Consider the following 18609-nt stretch of genomic DNA (forward strand, 5'->3'; position numbering starts at 1 on the left):
TCACGAGGCAGCAACCAACTGATAAGTTAGTTATTTAATACTCCGCTGTCATGTTGACCACTATCTCCGTACAAGATTAATGTATTGTTCGCAATAGATCGATATAATTCCTGTCAAAAGAAATGCTTTTTAAATTTCATTCCACAATTCAGCATAGTAATTTGCAGAATGGTAATAACTGTAACCCTTCGAATGTATAACTCCCTGTTGCTACATGGATCACAAGTCTACTGAATAGAGATTTGATATGATACACTTAGAGATCTATTGGACGCATTATATTGCCCATACTATAGCTCATGTTCTGACCGGGACATTCTCTGTAGAAACAGGCTCTTTGAGCTTGTTAGCATTGCGCACAGTCATGTGGTAAATTACGGCGTCAGCCATCATCTGATGGCCTCTCGGCCGTGGGTGGAAGATCCTCTTGAGACAGTCGGGAAGAAAAGCGCTCAAGTACAGACGATTTTTCTGGTCAGTCGTGGCATTGAAGTGTTGCAGGATCTCGACAAAGTCTGCACTGTTGGTTGGCTGAGTAACATTCTTCGCGATTGTGTCGTTTGAATGGGAAGCGCTCTTTCTGGATACAGTGACAGTTGTCGCCAAATTAGATGGTAGTGAGAATTTGATATTCGTCGTCATATTTATTAGAGAACCAGGTGGTAGGCCAATCTTTGGGTGGCTAGTAGCGTTCGGTTGCTGTGCAAGATAAGACTGGTATAAGGCTTCGATTTGTCCCTCAAACGTGTCCGCCATGACCAGATCAGATCCCGTTGCCTCGGGTTGCAAAATGTTGGCAAACCTTGCATATTTACTTTTCGGGTCTTCCGTGTCCGATTCGTACAGGAGAAGCCCAGGTCGGTCTGGCTCCGGTTCTGGATACTCCGCCTCACAGAAGCGGCCATGTGCTTCCCCGTAAGACTTGTCTACGCTGACAAAGTCCACTGAATCCGCAGCTCGATTCACGGCTGCTTCTATTTTTGAATTGGTGAGGTTGACTAAGCTGTTCAGCTTTTGGCGGTTTTCCAATGTCAGGTATTCCTTATCGGGCCCCAAAAGCCAAGACCAGCTCACTTTGTCACACTGGCGATCGTCTGTCGCAAAGAATTGCTGATAGCCGGTATAGTAAATGTGTCCATCCGGACTCAATTTCTTCTTAGCCAGACTAATGAGATTGTCAATACTTTCAGAGAACTGAGCACTATTGAGCGTATCCGAGGCCTGTTGAATGTTCTTATCGCAGGTTTTCTGGGTCCCGTAAGTCCATTGGTAAATGCACCCGTTAAGTACGTGAGCAAAACCGGCATCATTTCCGCCCCCAGAAATGGTGATTACTTGTTGGCTTCCGTCCTCCAGCGCTCCCAGTTGTGTTTCCGTAATATCAGGGATCGTTGCTCCTGAGCAGGACAAAAATTTAAACTCTCGATCCTTGTCATTCCCGAGTCGTCCGTCGCCATTGATCAGGTAGGGGTAAGAATGGTCGTACCGAGAGCAGTACCAGTCACCCAGGCCTTCGAGGCGTTTACCAGCCCCTATGCCTACAGAATAAGAGTCCCCGACTGCAGCGAAGGTTTTGATAAATGGAAGGACTTCAAAATTTGTATCGTTATCCTGACCCTGAAGTTGGCGCGGATAGGTCGAAGTATGAATTTGTGGCGCGGCTGTAGCGGGAGAGACGAATAAGTGAAAGGCGATCAAGGCCTTAGCGAGGTTATATAACCACCGAAACCCGTCCATCGTGCCCTCGGTGAGAGGTTTATTTTGAAACTTTTGGAAGAAAAAGAAGAAAAGAACGTGTAGGTTCAGGATATTCCACAATCTGATCGAGAATCATAAGAAATATACCATAATTCAAGAATATTCAAGAAAAATTGGAGGAGTAAAAATTCAAAGCGAATGAATGTATCTATGAAAAGATGGGGAAAAGGACACTGGAAAACAACAGTGCTGTAAGTTATATATGCATCATCGTGTCCTAGGACAGCGCAATTGCCCAAAATTTCTGAGCCAATGTATCTGAAACGCTTCAGGAAAGAATGGCTTCAAATTGATGTATGTGCAAGCTTCAATACGAATGAAGACAGATGGCGAGCATATTATGAGAAGGTTTTGTCGATTGACCCCGGGCGCGACAACCGATAGTGGCTTTCTGCAAGCTTGCAACCGTCTCTGAAAAGAAATAAAATGTGGACAACCGATTTAGCAAATTAAAACACACTCAAGATGTCGTCTCGTTTTAATTGAAAGCTGTCTTCCTGCTCGAGCAATTGTTCGACATGCTTTTATTGCAGAACTGTCGAGGTCAGGCCATCGAGGCCGCAAACATCCGAGGTTTCTGATTATGGCTGTTTCATGTTCGTATGAATAGCCATGCCTAAAGAGCCTTATAGTGGAATCCACGCAATGTTCCAGCAAGCTAGAGGTTCTTGTCCAGAGGCTCGACTTAACTTTTTGCCAAGGCCCTTTGGGTATTCGCCAAGCCCACACCAGCCTCTGTATATCACCCAGTTTTCCACGGCTACGTAGAAAGCTCCTCACCGATAGACAGCCTGCCACGCTTGTGAAAAAGGCATACCAGGACATGAAAGTACTCCTACCGAACGATAGTGAACGTCCAGGGTTCATGAGCGTCGCTGTTAATAATTGGAAAGAACTATACTTTCCAAGTTTGACCAAAAAAGACGGAAGCCTCGTTTTGGTTGAGGCAAATGCCAAGCCACCCGTGCCTCTCGCTGGTATTTGGGAGTATATCCAGGAGGCTCTCGTACAATGTTCCGTGTAGAAGTCCAAGGACATGGCGAGGTCGGTCACCGAACTTCGGTAGATTGCGGCGAAATTTTAGCCATTCAACAATGGCATATTCAGAATCCAGAGATGGAGCACAAGAATATGGATAATCAGAATCTCCCTATTGGTGAATTAGCATTTTAATTGTAAAGAGATCCCAACATCTGCCGATATTTTTTCCAGCCCCTTCAATTTCTGCTGCAACTCTGGAGCTCGAGACCTGTCGGTTCTGACTGTAAGACTCTGCAATGAAGGGGTCGAGGAACGAGAAGTTCTTAAGTAATGCTCAAGATGCAAGATTAAATCGCCCATCTCAAAATGCGCGCAATCTCCTGTCGCCTCGTCACTAAGACGAAGCTCCTTCAAATTTGGCGGGAGAAACTCTGCAAGGACGTGGAAGGGGCTGTCTTTCCACTCCCCACCAAGTAGTACAGCGGGAATAGCCAGCGTCTCCAAGTTTAAGAAATCTTTCATTGGTTCTAATCTCCCCAATGGAGGTCCGCAATCACTTATGCCCTGATAATCGATGGTTTTGGAACTAATCCAAAGCTGCTTAAGTGAATGCCGTACGTGCCTGAGGGCAGTGCTAAGCTTTGAGCACAGTAGCCAATTATTAAGAGAGTAGCGAAATGGCGCATTACGCGAATCATCATCAGCAAAGACATGGTATTCGAGTGACCGAAGTTTAGGCGTTGCAATCAACAAATGACCTAGGTCTTCTTCTCGGAGTTGAGTGTGATGCAGAACTAATCTTGTCAGAGCCGAACATGGCGTTTCGTTCCTAGGCCAGAACACTTCAGTCTTGTGTATTGCCATTGAGATACTGCGAATTGATGGCGAATAAAATAGCGGGAGGATTTGATCGAGGTCGGCAGTGAACAAGACGGAGCTTCGTATCTCTTCGGCAGTGTAATCATCTTCATACCGCGCGTCGCCCATATCGGTACAGTACTCGACAGTCTCAAGATATTCGAAGTGGTGGAAACCAGACATGCCATTTAGAGCACGATTTAAAATCACACCAACGTAGCGAGTATCGCTCTGAAAATCTTGACCTAGGCAAAGGCTTCTCAGGCCAGAGGTATGGAGAAGAAGTAAGGAAAGGAACATATCAACCTCGCCTTGGTCGAGTGCTTCTTTCCAAAAATAGCTTGTACCCGCAGACAGTTGTAGAGAGTTGATGAGCGAGTATCCAGCTTCAAGGTCTTTTCGTCGCGTCCAGAACGTCTCACTCCAGTCCTCGTCTTTCCATACGCATGTTGAGGGAGCACTTGTGACTCGGTAGTCTGGGCGATAAATGGTTCCGCGTTTGATTTGCGCAATCCGAGGCTTTTTTCCGCGAAGGTTGATTCGTTCAACTTTTGCGCCCAAATCCGGACGATGTAGGATTGTTCGGACTTGTTTGTAAAAGGGAGGATGCGGTCTGGATTCATCCCACGTCCATTCAACTTTGCGATAAAGCAGCGGTTCAATATGTCGACGAATACATTTCGAAGTGCGAGACAAGGCTGAAAGATCAGAGATTGAGAGTTGGCTCGTTATAATGTCTCGTAATTCTGTCGGGAGATGTTCCATGGCGGAATGACAAACATTGAACGGCCAAGATCAGATTGAATCAATTTCCAGAATCAAAAGAGAGGGTACGTGGCATCGGGGCTCTCTATATGGAATGGTTCACCCAGGTGGTCCTCAGGGAGGGTACCAGACAAATACACCGCCAGTTTTGTCGCTGCGGAGGCATAAGTGCGATATCGGGGTGCTCGCGGTATTGATCGGACCGAGAAGAGCTCGATATTTTTTTTGACTCATAATTTATATACCCTTGAGTCATTAGATGAGATGACATGGATACGGAAAATCTACAACAGCATTTGTTTGCATGGGGTGGAGGTTCAGGCGAGTAGAAGCGGGACCAAAGTCCATCCAGACGCTCGGGTCTCTTGATGGCCTGTTGCAAAACCCCTGGCCTGTGCTGAAAGCTACTCCCTAATTTACTTAGCCTTGTGGTTCCTTAGCGCATGCTATGAGTCCCGCTCGGACCGCAATCCAGTCGGGCCTTGATACTATTACTCTAGTGTACTCGTAATAATCCTCAAAGCAGGAATCACATCTCCTTGCCATTGATATGACTGAGGAGGTGACTCTATCATAGCAAATTGATTTCGTCCATGAGTACCAGTCAAGTCGCATCTCCGTCGCCCTTGAAGTTCAGGAGAAGATCAAACAGCGTGTTTGAACTTTGGTCGAAAACGCCTCGCGTGGAGGTCTGGTTGGCCAAACGCATCTGGTTCTGACCGAAAAGGATAGATTGAAGAGGGTCAAGGTAAAGTGGACAGCAATGTGCGGGATGGATGAATGCCGTGTTGGTCTATTGCGACAAAAAGCTCATTCACTTCTGCACCTGTATAACCTGCGAAAATAGCCTGGTACAGCGGCGGCAGGCGCAGGTTATCCGTTTGAGAGATACATGCAATGGGATTGATATCACGACTAAAATCACGACCAAAATCAGTCTTCCAAAACGTCTGCTTCGTTGAGGCTAGAATCTTGCCAGTTCTCGATAACTTTTCGAGGGCCATACACGGGGACATCGGCCCGAGTAAATGCACTCGCCCAGGCTAGCTGCGATAAATGCCAATCTCTTCCGCGAAAAGTCCATCAGCGTGTGGGCTAAAGAAAGAGCAAGCACCGCGGCGTCCGATGAGGACATTCTTATATCCCGGAATAAAGGATGGAGATGGCATGACTGAGTACCGCTGGGTGTTATCTTCGGTTTTCATGCCATTTAAATGAGCTCTGCTCTGCTCAACGAAATATGATGGCATTTTTTTATTCCGCTGACAGATCCAAGCCTCACAGTTCACTAAATCGATGGGTAAACATATCCGACAATTCAAATTTCTTCTATGCTCGCGTTAAACTTCAGGGCTTGCTCGTTGGCCAAGGGAAGTATTCGTTAAGCTACTTCCAGGCGAGCATCTCGCACTGCAACGCCGCATACCAAGCATCCTCCGTCTCGGCCCATTTTCTCGAGGCGAGCAGCGTCTCATGTATCTCGTCTTCGGTGATGCCAGCCTCCAGCCAGCTCCGGTATAAGGGATCACCGGGTTGCAACTGGCTCTCAGCACGCTTAGATAGCCACCGTCGAGTGTCTGCTCCCGAGAACACCGTACTTCCAGTGCCGATACGAACCTTGCCGCCATCAGTATCGAATCCCGCGCGACGAAACAAAGCCGGCATAACAGGCGGTGAAAGGTCTGCTTTAGTATCTCCTTTTAGCACCGCTCGGCGGAAGTTCCCCACCCAGAGACGGTCGAGATCCACACTCCGCGGGTAAAAGTGCTGTTCGACAGTATCACGCGTGGCCAAGATTCCTCCGGGCTTCAGTACCCGTCGCATCTCCTTAAGTGCCTTGAGTGGCATGTCCGGTGGCGGCATGTACCCAAAGGTATGAGCGCAAAATACAATGTCAAATGTATTGTCCGAAAACGCGAGCCCTTCCAGGACATTGCCTTCCTCGAAGATAATGCAGCCCGGCCCCTCTCTGGGAATGCCGGCATCGTCAGCCACTGCGTTGGCCCTGCCTAAGACATTTGCCGAAATATCGATGCCGATTGTCCTTCCTTCACTGGCATATTTGACAAAGCCTGTGGTAATGGTACCAGGGCCGCAGCCGACATCGAGAATGCAGTCTGTCCTTTTGATGTATGGTAGTAGAAAAGCAGCCTCCGACTCGACTGTGCGAATTTGTTGCGTTGCGACAGTCTGGCTAGAATACCCCTGCTTGTAGTTACTCGCTTGACCGGTGTTTGCCATTGTGGTCCGAGAAGGTAAGTACAGGATTCAGCAATATTCTCCCACCGTCCAGACTGCGTACAAGCCACACAAACCCAATTGTTGTTCTTGCCGTCGTAAAAAAATGTCTTGGTGTAGATAAGACAACACATTCAGTGTGGGGCAATTATTCGATTTTAAGCTGAGAACGGTGCTGGTTCCGCGATCTTAGACCGCGGAAGGTTTTGTACAAAGCGGACTTAACGGACATGCACCCACAAAGTACAAAAATAGCAACAGATGAATTCGCTGGCTAGATTGCCTTGTGATACCGACTCTGATTCGTCTCTGAAAAAGAGTAATCGTATCCCTTGCAAACCATCTGCCAGCATACATAGGACTATAAGGGGGCCAATGACACGCGCGACAGAAAGCAAAAGCCCCATAAAAGAAGAAGAATTATCTCTTGCTATAAATTAGCTCTCAACAGCATAAATAAAGGCATTTCTATATTGAATTTCCGATTCTGCCGAAATTATGGAGCGGCGAGCTAAGGTGGATTAGTACATTTTGGATTAATTGTCCAGAAATCGAGTCGTGAGAGTATGGAGGTGTGACTAATTTTTTAGAATTGACTGTATTTCGAAATTAATATCGTATAGCAGCTGGTAAAGACAAGAACGAATGTTACGATTGTTCATGGACATAAATTAAACGTCAATTCCACAGATTCTCAGATTCTAATACGTCAGATGCGAGCGGAAGAGCGGGTTTCTTTTCGCTTGTACGCGCCACGCGAGTCGGGTAGGCGCCCACGGCTTCCGGAGGGGCGACGGGGCCCCTCAACCGCTCTCCCCAGAATGATGATATCGCAGGTCTTTGCGTACCAGCAATTGACTCTGTGAAAGAGTTTTAAATATGCCATTCTATATACCCATGCTTTCTCTACCAAGAGTTCCTCGATTGCGTTCACGAAATACTTAACGGCTTTGCTATGGCGTTTCTACCTCGACGACCATCACCCTTTCCGACCGCAGATTTACAAGTCGCACAGGAACCGACGCGTTCGAGCTTCGGTGTGCAGCAATCTGCCGAGCAAAATGATACTGGAGCAGACAATCCTCTCGGCTCCTCCTCGGTCTACAGCGAACAGGCAACGCCAAGGCTTTCCTCCAAGCGGCGTTCGCTCTCGGATGCTGGAAGCTCTTTCTCGACGTCTCCGAAGCTCCAGGAGACGTTGAGATCGTTCAAGGATGATCAAACAATCAAACCAACCCCCGGCACGCCTTCTCGCTCAGTTGCCCATGGTTTGTCATTGCAGCTACCGCGTAGGGACATTACTGGCTTAAATGCTACCAACCTCATAAACAAAGTACCTCTATCGCCAAAATTGGACGCATCGAACTCATATGGGGTTCCCGCGTCAACATTACCTCGCCGCTCCCGAGGTCTTGATTTCTCACGAGCTTGCACGAACCTTCATCACTCGACGTTGGCAGAACAGTCTTCGCCAGATTCTTCTCCAACCATGGCGGGAAAGGGCATGATGATTCCCTCCCGCAAGGGACTTCATCATACGCAACGTGCTCATGACTCGCCTAGCAATGGTTCAACATCTCACTGGTCGACCATTTCGCATTCGGAAAGAAAGGGAATTCCAAGTTCCGTGGGTAGCGTCAACATGCTGGACTCTGATCCCTCAAGCAGCTCGTCGGATGAGGACGACTTTGTGGACTTGGACGACGCCGAAGATACGACATATGCCGCTTCTCGGCCATCAAATGTCGGTGGCAGCATCAATTCTTTGAATGGATATCAAATTCCTCCAATTCCGAGCGGTTTAGGCAATGATATCCTTGGAAGCCGCTCGCCTATGGCAGCAAATTTCATGAGTTTTCAGCGAGCCCGCTTAAGGAGTCGTAAAGGTTCAAGCAGTGCAAATAGTATATTGGGCAGCCCAAGCCCGAGGTCGCCTTCTCTTGTCAGAAGCATCGAGACTGTTAACGGTGGTTATTTTGCAAAAGATCTCGCAAGGAAGGACATTGAAGCCCGGAGAGAAAGCCTGAGCCTGGGAACAAAAGACCTACATATCTCTTCGGGAGGCGAAAGTGACGAGTGTATGCGTTCTGTCGGCGCGAATGATGGAGTGACCCCAGCAGCACTCGGAAAGGACGAGAGACGAGGCGTTATCAAGCGAACTGTCACTCGAAGAGGCAGCTTACTGGTAGGTTCAAACTCGTTTCAAACCTTTACTTCCTTTAACTGACGGTATGGACAAAAGCCAAAAACAAAAACGTTTGCACGAGTGCGTGCTGCTTTATTGGAAGAGGGTGCACCAGTGGATAGCGATGTCCGACGTGAAGCCGAAGTGGTACGACAAGTACGAGAAAGCGAACCGGATTTGGAACCTTCCTTTCATACATCTCAGTCGAGTGACGCCGCTCGAGACGTATCGCCGTCTCTTTTGCCAGTTGTTCCTGGCTTCCATGACTTGCTCGAAGACATACCGGAAGATAATAATATGAACAGTGAGGCGACTACCAGTACAATTGATCCTAATGCTCGCGGGAGCTTTTCAAGGCAAGCCATGAAAAACTCAGGCGGCTTGGAGTTCTGGAATTCGTTTGACGAGCGAATGCACACGCCCCCGCCTCCGTCTTTTCCTCGAGGAGCTTCCTCGGGTGCTAGCGAAGATGTCAATATGGACTCTCCCTCTGTCTCTACTCCACCCTCATCTTCCATTCTTGCGTCAGCTGTTGCCCAAATGAAGCAATCATCGCGTGCTTCAACGCCACAGCCTTTTGGGAATCCGTCAATCACCGAAGTTCCACGGAAGGCCAACAAGAGAGCTCGAGATGACGAACTTGACTCCACTTCTTTAAAGCGCAGAGCTGTTTCCCCTGGAATGAGCGTTCAGAACAGCCCAATCCTGACACAATCGCCGGCTCAGAAAGATAGCTCATGGTGGGGCTTGGCAAGAGCCAATCGTGAGCCAACTCCAGCTTCAAGTATAGGGGCTGCTCCTGGCGAAAGAGCAAATAGCGGCAGCAGTGCCAGCAGTGGTGTTACTGCCACATCTATGAAGCGAGTTGGATTGCAAGGGATGAATGACACCAACGATGGTATCATGAAGATGAGCATTGAATGACGAGCCGTCTCACTCGTATTTGAAGATCTCCCTTTCTATTTTTGTCACTATCCATCACTCTATGCATCGTCTCATAATTTTGTACACTTTTCCTTGTTCCGCATCCTACCGGATCTGTTTATACCTGGCAATATATTCTCATGGCGCGTGTCTGAGTGCAGGATATACTGGGCATTCATTCTGGGGCTAGGTGTTTGGGAATAACCATGCAGCTATCACTTACCATGATTTTAGAAAATTCAATTTCGATATAGAGAAGAAATCTTTGAAAGAAGTCGAAAGACGTTGTACATTGTAGCATCTGATATCTGGGAACAAAAATGGTCTTGTTCCTGGCGGTGTAGTTGTAGATTTGCTGCGAGCGGGACCGCTAGTGCCCGCACCCCGCCAACCCGTCGGTCGAGGAGGTAAGCTGTAGGGACTTCGGGAGCACTGTATTTACGAAGCCTTCGGGATATTCCGCTTCCGCCAACTTGACGCAGCTCCTACGACTTGTGATAGGAGAAACATACACATTAGCTATTTATACAACGTGAAATTATTCAAAATGTCTTCCAGTCAAGGGACCATTGCCTCCTTTATTAAGGATGCCCCTCCAGGCGAGGTAAGCCGAAGTTCTTTGTCTCTGAACGTTACCCTGTGCGGAGCTGACCCCCGGATCTAGCTGTCGAATGTTGTTACCGGTAGATAGGACCACGCTGCGATCCTTACGAACGATTCATTGACTGATTCAAATTCACCAGACATAAAAGCTCTGATCGGAGATCAGTCCGATACCACTCAGACTCTCGACCCCGCTTGCCAGCAGTACAATGAAGAACAACTTGCAGCCGTCAAGCTTCCCGGCAGCAGTCAGGATGTGCGTTACCAGCTCGAGGTACCTTTCGTACATTTTATTCTGAAGCTAAATGAGAAAAGGTCATAATAAGCCCTTACAATTCTCTCGGCAATGGTAGATATTTTGATGTGGAGTCCCAGACTTCGTTCCTTGTGGATCACTCCACCAAAGTGCGCTGCCCTGATCTCGCGCAGTACCCATTGAACCTACTGACGGTTGTTGTCAACACAGAAGTCCTCCGCTGTAGAGTCGTACGTGCTGGAATCCCAGCATGCCGATCTTGTGTGAGTAGCTACTTTATGATCCGGTTTCTATTTGCAGCTACTTTATGACGCCACGTCCGCTCACTCTTTTTGCTATAGCAAATCAACCCTCAAGGCATTGGCCGCTCACGCCCAGGAGCATTATCCGAGCTCATCGTACGGTGCCTACCCCACAAACTCTGATAGCGCAATCGCGGTGGTTCTAGTTGCGAATAAATATAGCCCCAACAACTTCTGGTGAGGATACCCCGTCACATAGAGACTTATCGCTAAGGGGCAGCCATCACACCCAAGAGTCCTCTGAACTAACAATTGGTTAGGAATGGACGTTGGCGATCTATCTATACGTTTACACCAGGAAGTGGCGAGCTAGAAGGAAACATCAAGGTTGATGTGCATTATTATGAAGACGGCAATGTGCGGCTTCTCACTGATAGGCCCATCACCTCATCCATTAGCTCTTCGGCTACGGGCCCAGAAGTTATCCGACAGATTGCCAGTCTTGAGAAGAAATACCAAGAGGAACTGAACAGGGCATTCAGCAACCTGAGCGAGGGGGCATTCAAGAGCCTTAGAAGGCAACTACCCATCACCCGGCAGAAGATTGAATGGGAGAAAATCAGCGGCTACAGGGTAAGTTTCTTGATTCTTATTGCTAGACCTCTGATCGCTGGCCTTCAATCATGTAATTGTGTTATGTGTACTTGTGGATTTGAGTCGCTAACGTGCATCTTCTCCGGCAGTTGGGTCAAGATATCGGCGGTGGTAGGCCTCGATAGATGGAAAGTCTTCTTCAGGTGTCCTTCTCGACAAGTTTGACAGATAGCGAGCATTCTCTCGTATACAGCTGCATTTAATCATTGTGGTTAGGCATACTATACACGGTCCCAATAAGTAATGGTTTTAAGCACTCGACGACCATGACGATGCCGACAGTTATTATATAATTGTATGGTTGCACGTGAAGACGGCTGAATTAACCGCGAGATGTGTTTGCACAAGAAGAGTAGCCACGTGATAACCGCATCTTGCTTATGTTTTAAAGAGATGATGAATTTCGCCAATAATAAAAGCACTTGTCCTGTCCAGCGTATGTATGCGCAAAAGGGGACGGATGGTTCTCGAAAGTTCAGTGACTCCGGCTTTGTTCCCAATTGTTGGCGTCAGGGCAAGCGCGTGTCTAAAAGGGTAAGAGCTTTTACCTAGTTAGTTAAGAGAGAAGTGACGGCGTCGCCAATTTAAGCTCGGGGTGGCGACATTTGATTGGTGTTCCCTCCAGGAGGCTACGGTATCCTTTTCTCGTGAAAGTCAAAGGCCACCCTGTTCGATTGGCGTCTCAAGCTTGCTCTAAAAGCGACCCCCATCTCCGCCATTTCTCTGAGCTTCATCCTCACTCTCCCTTCTTTCAATATCAACAATTACCTTTTTGCTGGCGGAATCTGCTGCTGTTCTTCACTGAACCAGCTCTCGCAGTCGTCGCGCATTTCTTTACCTTTTTCTCCTCAAAATTTCTTAGTCTGCCGTTGGGGTGGCTAGACACATACTGCCCATCATGGCAGGACGAACAGGCCTCAGAGGATCTTCGCCCATGGCGTGGTCCACCATCTTCTATCTTCTCTTTGTGTTCATTGCTCCTTTGGCTTTCCTGAACACGGCGAGCGCATCAAATGATTCTGATGTGCAAGAAAACTATGGAACTGGTAGGCTAAAATCCTGTTATCTGGTCGGTTTAGAGAATTGAAAGTCTAACTCAATTTAGTGATTGGTATTGATCTCGGAACCACCTACTCGTAAGTTCAACATTATTTGGCATCAATAATTAATATTTCTGGCTATTAACGGTTCTGCAGCTGTGTCGGTGTGATGCAGAATGGAAAGGTTGAAATCCTCGTCAACGACCAGGGTAATCGTATCACGCCTTCCTATGTTGCCTTTACGGACGAGGAGCGTCTTGTTGGAGACGCCGCAAAGAACCAATATGCGGCGAACCCCACGAGGACTGTCTTCGACATCAAGTATGTGTTCTTATCACTTCTAAAGTTTTGCCATAATTGCAATGACTAATCATCTTCAGGCGTTTGATCGGCCGCAAGTTCGCGGACAAGGACATTCAAAGTGACATCAAGCACTTCCCTTTCCGCGTTGTAAACAAGAATGACAGGCCTCACGTCAAAGTCGAGGTCGGAGGTGGTGACAAGGTCTTCACCCCTGAGGAGATCTCGGCCATGGTTTTGGGCAAGATGAAGGAGATTGCTGAGTCCTACCTTGGCAAGTCTGTTACTCACGCCGTCGTTACTGTGCCGGCGTACTTCAACGACAACCAGCGTCAAGCCACCAAGGATGCCGGTACCATTGCCGGTCTCAACGTTCTCCGAATCGTCAACGAGCCCACTGCCGCCGCTATCGCCTACGGTCTTGACAAGACCGGTGACGAGCGCCAGATCATTGTGTACGATCTTGGTGGTGGTACTTTCGATGTCTCGCTGCTTTCGATTGAGGATGGTGTCTTTGAAGTCCTCGCGACTGCTGGTGACACTCACTTGGGTGGTGAAGACTTTGACCAGCGTGTCATCAACCACTTCGTCAAGCAATACAACAAGAAGAACGACGTCGACATCACCAAGGACTTGAAGACCATGGGTAAGCTCAAGCGCGAGGTTGAGAAGGCCAAGCGGACTTTGTCCTCGCAGATGTCCACTCGCATTGAGATTGAGGCCTTCCACAATGGAAATGACTTCTCTGAGACGCTCACTCGCGCCAAGTTCGAGGAGCTGAACATGGACCTCTTCAAGCGCACTCTCAAGCCTGTCGAACAGGTCCTCAAGGATGCCAAGCTCAAGAAGGCTGACATCCATGACATTGTCTTGGTTGGTGGTTCCACTCGTATTCCCAAGGTCCAGTCGCTCCTTGAGGAGTACTTTAGTGGCAAGAAGGCCAGCAAGGGTATCAACCCCGATGAGGCTGTTGCATTCGGTGCCGCTGTTCAGGCTGGCGTTCTCTCTGGCGAGGAAAACACTGGAGGTCTTCTCCTCATGGACGTCAACCCGTTGACTCTCGGTATCGAGACTACCGGTGGCGTCATGACCAAGCTTATCCCCCGCAACACTCTTATCCCCACCCGCAAGAGCCAGATCTTCTCCACTGCTGCCGATAACCAGCCTGTGGTCCTCATTCAAGTTTGTAAGTCACATTCTCCGCGAGGCGTTTCGTCTAAAAATTATTCGACTAACCCTTTACCTTTTTTCACGCAGATGAGGGTGAGCGGTCCATGACCAAGGACAACAACCTGCTCGGCAAGTTCGAGCTTACCGGCATTCCTCCCGCTCCTCGCGGTGTTCCTCAGATCGAAGTGTCTTTCGAGCTTGACGCCAACGGTATCCTCAAGGTTACCGCCGGCGACAAGGGAACCGGCAAGTCTGAGAGCATCACCATCACCAACGACAAGGGTCGCTTGACCCAGGAGGAAATTGACCGCATGGTCTCCGAGGCTGAGAAGTTTGCCGAGGAAGACAAGGCTGTCCGTGAGAAGATTGAGGCCAGAAACGGTCTTGAGAATTATGCCTTTAGCCTGAAGAACCAGGTCAATGACGAGGAGGGTCTTGGCGGCAAGATTGACGAGGAAGACAAGGAGACCGTACGTCACTCTCCATGATACAAGTCTATTCTCTCTTTATTCCATGTGCAATGCGACTAACTTTTCATGTGTTCAGATCCTGGAAGCCGTCAAGGAAGCCGCCGAATGGCTCGAGGAGAACGCTAAGACCGCCACCACTGAGGACTTTGAGGAGCAAAAGGAGAAGCTCAGCAGTGTTGCGTACCCCATCACCAGCAAGCTTTATGGCGGCCCTGGCGGTCCCGGTGCGGCTGAGGATGATGATGAGCCCAGCGGTCACGACGAGTTGTAAAATCCTGATATGAATTTCAATTGACACATAACCCCATTGTCTATTTTGTTTTGTGTTTGTTGCATCTTATCTTCTTCATATCTAGCCAGAAATTACCTCTTTTTTTATGATCCCTTTTTCTCATCTTCTCTTCTCTCTCACTCTCTATCCATTGTGTATTTTATCCCGACCTGCTTTCCACTTCGCGCACATGTGCAATTCAAGCGTTTGTGTCGTGTCGATGGGAATGCTGTATAGACTAGCAGCTGGTATGGCAAGAAAAGATAAAATTTGTTTCTTTATTTTTTTTTTTTTTCCAATCCCATTTTATCTTACTTCCCCCCGACCTTCTAGAGCACTTTGTCATCTTTCTTTTCCGGTCGTCAAATGGGAAAAAAGATAGTGTCGAGAATGCTTCAGATTATTATCGTATTTCAATTTATATAGATTTTGGCAGAATGTCAAATTGAAATTTTATCATATGACGGTTTTTGAATTGGTTCTTTGCTTTAGTGTTTGTTCGTCTGTGCCTTGGAAGATTGTTCGTTCGTCTCTGCATCTCTGCGTCTCTGCCTTCATGATCGGATTATGATGAGATGATTATAGTGAGGTTATGGTGAGACTATGATGAGATTATGATGAGGTTATGATGCTATGATGAGGTTATGATGATATTTACAAATAATATTGATACTAGACTATGGACCACGAAACTGGTAAAAGTAATATGGAGTCGGATTCTCGGGGAAAGAAAAGGACTTTAGGAAAAGATGTAGGACAGGACGAAGGGAGGGAAGCAGGGAAGCATAGGAACGAATTAAAAATAAACTGGAAAATGTAAGATCTGGCTCGGGGGTGGGGTTGGGGCAAAAAAAGACGCATATAAACCAAAAAGATATCAACGGAGAAAAGATGAGCGCGAGAAAAAAAAATAAAGAGACAAAAAATGGCTTGAGTGAGATGAAAGGAAAATAAGAGACGAAAAGGCTTAACTAAGATGAAGGAAAAGAAAGAGGACAAAAGGCTCAACTAAGATGAAAGGGGAAAAAAAAGAAAGAGGACAGAATCAGATCAACGCCAGGCCATTCCAGTGCGTTCAACACCGGGAGTGTGAATGGCGTTGCGGTCGGCAAAAGGGTCGTCGTCATCATCTCCGTATTTGTCCTCGTCTTCGTCTTCGCTGCGAGGTTCGGGCTCATGCTCATGCCCAGATACTCTGCCTTTGCCATTTGCGTGGCTTGTGAAAGTCGCTTGGCTTGCAATGCTCGCGGCCGCTGGCATGAGTGGTGGCATGGAAATACTTGTCGGTCGAGGGGGTTTTGCGGGGGGCACGTCTGCGCGGGGATTATCCAGGTTGAGACCCGCGAGGGCATCTGCGGCTGAGGAGGTACCCGAGCCTTGTGGCGGGGGCAGCGGCGGCGAGGTGCGAGCGGCGGTGGCTCCAGATGGAGTGTGACTGCTGTCCCATTCGTCGCTGTCGCTGTCGCTGTCGACTTCTGTGCTCTTGTCGAGCACTTCAAAGGTCTGCAGCGCGTTGACGAGCTCCTCGTTGGCGTGGATCAGGCCGCCGAGCCATTGCTCGCTCTCGACGTTTTGGATGTATCTCAGAATCTGCCGGCGGAGGAGCTTGCACGTCTCGAACCGGCGCATGACTTCTGGGTCCTCGCTCACGCGCTTGTTCTCGCGGTTTACGAGCCTCAGCGCGTTCATGAGATTCGTGCTGGCTACGGAGGAGGAGGCGAGGGTTTGGAGGAGCTGAGGTTTCTCCTTTTCGAGGTTGAAGGGCTTCACTTTGCCCTTTTTGTCTTTTGATGATGACGAGAATGTAAAGTTTGGTCCGGATGATAAGGTGATGGGCTTGTTTGATGACGATGAGGAGGCCGATGGGGTGGGTTGAGTAGGTGAGCTGATGGATCGAGAGGCAGCGCGTCCGCTGGTAGCAGATGCGCTGCGGTTGTCATTCTCTGCTTCTTCTTCCGTCTCTCTGAGCACCTTTGAGGGCTGTTGAGCCTGGGGCCGTTTGCGCTGGGGCAGTTGTCGGTAGAGCGCAGTAAGCCGTTCTAATCCAGGCGTGTCTTTGTATGCTACTGCCCATTGACCAAAGAGGACTTTGCACTTCTTTTTCACATCCACGTCGGAAAGCGAATCTGTGGCTGCTATTCGGAGTCGTTCCAGTAAAGGTTCGTCCAGGAAGGTGCGCTGAAATCTAGGGCCCGCATTTTGGATCAGCCCGTCGAGAATGGTCAGAGCTCGTAGTTGTCGGTGCACATTGCCGTATTTTCTGTACAGTCGCTTTGCGTCAGTCATTGACAAGGGCTGAATTGGACATTTTTGAGCTAGGGGAAGCTATACAGTTTCTTGCGGATCGCGCGCGCAGCTTCTGTCGGTCCGCTATCTTGAAGCCGAATGACCTCGACAAGGTCTACAATTCCTCCAACATCATTCTCCTCGTATATTTCGCTTGTAAGGCGCTCTATTTGAACAGAGACAGCCGAATACGGCTTTTTCTTTATGAGATGTCAGTAAGAGCTGCCACGTGGGAGGATCTGAGCAATGGCGGCGGTGCGTGCGCGCGAGCTTTCCGGTGAGAGAAGCCAGTCAAGGATCTGGTACTGAAGTGAACATACCGAAGCAAACATGGCTTCTTTTGAAGAGTTTCAAGTGTATTCAGTAATGCACTGTCGCGTCTTGATTCATAGAAGGTGGTCTGAGAAAAGAGCCGTGTTCACTGGCTGAACGACTTAGCAGTCAGAGTAGCTCAAATGGCGCTGATAAGACTGATACAGGTATGTGGGGCATTGGGCACGCACATACAGCTCAAATGTGACGGATTCGACAGAGCTTCCGAAGCAGCCAAGAAAAACCTCTACTAACCAGGAAACAAATGGATTGTCAAGAGACAAGCATCATTCTTGTATGGTGCAGTGTATATCAGTTACCAGACGTGGGGTTGGTCAACATCGGCACGCGGGCGGACCGTCTGACGGAATCACCCCGCCTCTTACCGCCTATCTGTACTGATTTCCTCAGACCAAGCAACTTTTATCACGGGACAATGGTAAATTTCTCCTTTTGTAATGGAGCAATGAAAGTTGAACGATTCAAAGTAAATGAATAATAATAGTATATTAAAAATTTGTCCCTCTTTTCTAGACTGATCGCGAGAAGATTATTATTCACTCATGATTGTCTCAGCACAAGGTTCCAGAAGCGGCTATGACTTCATTTATCCCCAAGCCTCGAGCTCTCCTAACGAGGTCAAAAAAAATATCCCCCAAAAGGAAAAGGGACAAAAAAGAATTGAAGCTCCTCCAGGTGGGCTCGAACCACCAACCTCCCGGTTAACAGCCGGACGCGCTAGCCAATTGCGCCATAGAGGATTGAAAGTTATTGTCCTACACTCTTTGTGAGAGAGCGTAGGTTGGAAAAAGGAAGTGTGAAGCTCCTCCAGGTGGGCTCGAACCACCAACCTCCCGGTTAACAGCCGGACGCGCTAGCCAATTGCGCCATAGAGGATTTGCTTGAACCAACTCTGCTAATGAGAGCTGATTGTTGATTAGTGGCGCAATTATGAGAAATATATACTTAACGTTGAAGGATACGCCCTCATCGTTTTACGGGCTGAGCTCTTCACGACAGCTAAAACTGCACGAGGTTTTTGCCCAAGATTTTTAATAAGCTAACTCTATCGTACTTATGCTATTTTACAATTGAAGTACTTTGCTGGGCGAAATTAGACACGGTTTCTTCTCATTTCTGAAATTTTAGCATTTTTGTGGGATTATTTTGAGTTTGTTCTTAAAACTCCGGTGAAATATAAGATACCATATCAAGTTAACCTGGCAGTTACTAGAAAGCTAACATTCAAGATGACCCTTCCGCTACCGCAAAAAAAAATGAAGCTTTTCAATAATT

At 48.1% G+C, this 18609-nt stretch overlaps 7 protein-coding genes and 2 non-coding genes across 9 annotated transcripts; 3 read left to right on the plus strand and 6 right to left on the minus strand.

The window, feature by feature from the left end:
* Positions 1-40: 40 nt before the first annotated feature.
* Positions 41-2159, minus strand: L228DRAFT_166920 (SGNH hydrolase). Its single transcript, XM_018329435.1, has one exon. The coding sequence runs from the start codon at positions 1735-1737 to the stop codon at positions 298-300; it is 1440 nt and encodes a 479-aa protein (XP_018186688.1). The 5' UTR covers positions 1738-2159; the 3' UTR covers positions 41-297.
* Positions 2160-2851: 692 nt separating this feature from the next.
* On the minus strand, positions 2852-4734 carry L228DRAFT_166922 (hypothetical protein). Its single transcript, XM_018329436.1, has one exon. It carries the CDS (start codon positions 4360-4362, stop codon positions 2920-2922), a length of 1443 nt encoding a protein of 480 aa, XP_018186689.1. The 5' UTR covers positions 4363-4734; the 3' UTR covers positions 2852-2919.
* A 1014-nt stretch (positions 4735-5748) lies between these two features.
* L228DRAFT_240014 (S-adenosyl-L-methionine-dependent methyltransferase) lies at positions 5749-6603 on the minus strand (the record flags this gene model as incomplete). Its single annotated transcript, XM_018331197.1, has 1 exon — positions 5749-6603. The coding sequence occupies one exon, from the start codon at positions 6601-6603 to the stop codon at positions 5749-5751; it is 855 nt and encodes a 284-aa protein (XP_018186690.1).
* A 952-nt stretch (positions 6604-7555) lies between these two features.
* L228DRAFT_269535 (hypothetical protein) lies at positions 7556-9709 on the plus strand (the record flags this gene model as incomplete). The annotated part of the gene is made up of 2 exons (XM_018335287.1): positions 7556-8785; positions 8843-9709. The coding sequence occupies 2 exons, from the start codon at positions 7556-7558 to the stop codon at positions 9707-9709; spliced, it is 2097 nt and encodes a 698-aa protein (XP_018186691.1).
* A 274-nt stretch (positions 9710-9983) lies between these two features.
* Positions 9984-11637, plus strand: L228DRAFT_166927 (F-actin capping protein alpha subunit). Its single transcript, XM_018329437.1, has 8 exons — positions 9984-10313; positions 10374-10392; positions 10453-10568; positions 10628-10717; positions 10779-10831; positions 10910-11047; positions 11131-11443; positions 11554-11637. The coding sequence occupies exons 1-8, from the start codon at positions 10257-10259 to the stop codon at positions 11587-11589; spliced, it is 822 nt and encodes a 273-aa protein (XP_018186692.1). The 5' UTR covers positions 9984-10256; the 3' UTR covers positions 11590-11637.
* Positions 11638-12154: 517 nt separating this feature from the next.
* On the plus strand, positions 12155-15102 carry L228DRAFT_231724 (hsp70-like protein C). Its single transcript, XM_018330574.1, has 6 exons — positions 12155-12510; positions 12570-12600; positions 12661-12825; positions 12885-13990; positions 14062-14444; positions 14521-15102. The coding sequence occupies exons 1-6, from the start codon at positions 12363-12365 to the stop codon at positions 14713-14715; spliced, it is 2028 nt and encodes a 675-aa protein (XP_018186693.1). The 5' UTR covers positions 12155-12362; the 3' UTR covers positions 14716-15102.
* A 289-nt stretch (positions 15103-15391) lies between these two features.
* Positions 15392-17161, minus strand: L228DRAFT_248908 (hypothetical protein). Its single transcript, XM_018332970.1, has one exon. The coding sequence runs from the start codon at positions 16999-17001 to the stop codon at positions 15766-15768; it is 1236 nt and encodes a 411-aa protein (XP_018186694.1). The 5' UTR covers positions 17002-17161; the 3' UTR covers positions 15392-15765.
* An 839-nt stretch (positions 17162-18000) lies between these two features.
* Positions 18001-18074, minus strand: L228DRAFT_t104. Its single transcript has one exon. It is a non-coding gene; the product is annotated as a tRNA-Asn (tRNA).
* Positions 18075-18136: 62 nt separating this feature from the next.
* On the minus strand, positions 18137-18210 carry L228DRAFT_t103. Its single transcript has one exon. It is a non-coding gene; the product is annotated as a tRNA-Asn (tRNA).
* Positions 18211-18609: the final 399 nt, after the last annotated feature.

Source organism: Xylona heveae (genome assembly GCF_001619985.1).
Source record: "Xylona heveae TC161 unplaced genomic scaffold L228scaffold_8, whole genome shotgun sequence".
Lineage (NCBI taxonomy): Eukaryota > Fungi > Ascomycota > Xylonomycetes > Xylonales > Xylonaceae > Xylona > Xylona heveae.

What these genes read in the sequence shown, in the direction of transcription:
- L228DRAFT_248908 (XM_018332970.1), bottom strand. Translation starts at nt 17,001, where the DNA reads ATGACTGACGCAAAGCGACTGTACAGAAAATACGGCAATGTGCACCGA.
- L228DRAFT_166922 (XM_018329436.1), bottom strand. Translation starts at nt 4,362, where the DNA reads ATGGAACATCTCCCGACAGAATTACGAGACATTATAACGAGCCAACTC.
- L228DRAFT_166920 (XM_018329435.1), bottom strand. Translation starts at nt 1,737, where the DNA reads ATGGACGGGTTTCGGTGGTTATATAACCTCGCTAAGGCCTTGATCGCC.
- L228DRAFT_231724 (XM_018330574.1), top strand. Translation starts at nt 12,363, where the DNA reads ATGGCAGGACGAACAGGCCTCAGAGGATCTTCGCCCATGGCGTGGTCC. An exon ending in AGGACTGTCTTCGACATCAA is followed by an intron (nt 12,826 to 12,884) that starts GTATGTGTTCTT and finishes AATCATCTTCAG; the next exon opens with GCGTTTGATCGGCCGCAAGT. An exon ending in ACGAGGAAGACAAGGAGACC is followed by an intron (nt 14,445 to 14,520) that starts GTACGTCACTCT and finishes TCATGTGTTCAG; the next exon opens with ATCCTGGAAGCCGTCAAGGA.
- L228DRAFT_166927 (XM_018329437.1), top strand. Translation starts at nt 10,257, where the DNA reads ATGTCTTCCAGTCAAGGGACCATTGCCTCCTTTATTAAGGATGCCCCT. An exon ending in TCCCAGCATGCCGATCTTGT is followed by an intron (nt 10,832 to 10,909) that starts GTGAGTAGCTAC and finishes TTTTTGCTATAG; the next exon opens with CAAATCAACCCTCAAGGCAT. An exon ending in TATAGCCCCAACAACTTCTG is followed by an intron (nt 11,048 to 11,130) that starts GTGAGGATACCC and finishes ACAATTGGTTAG; the next exon opens with GAATGGACGTTGGCGATCTA.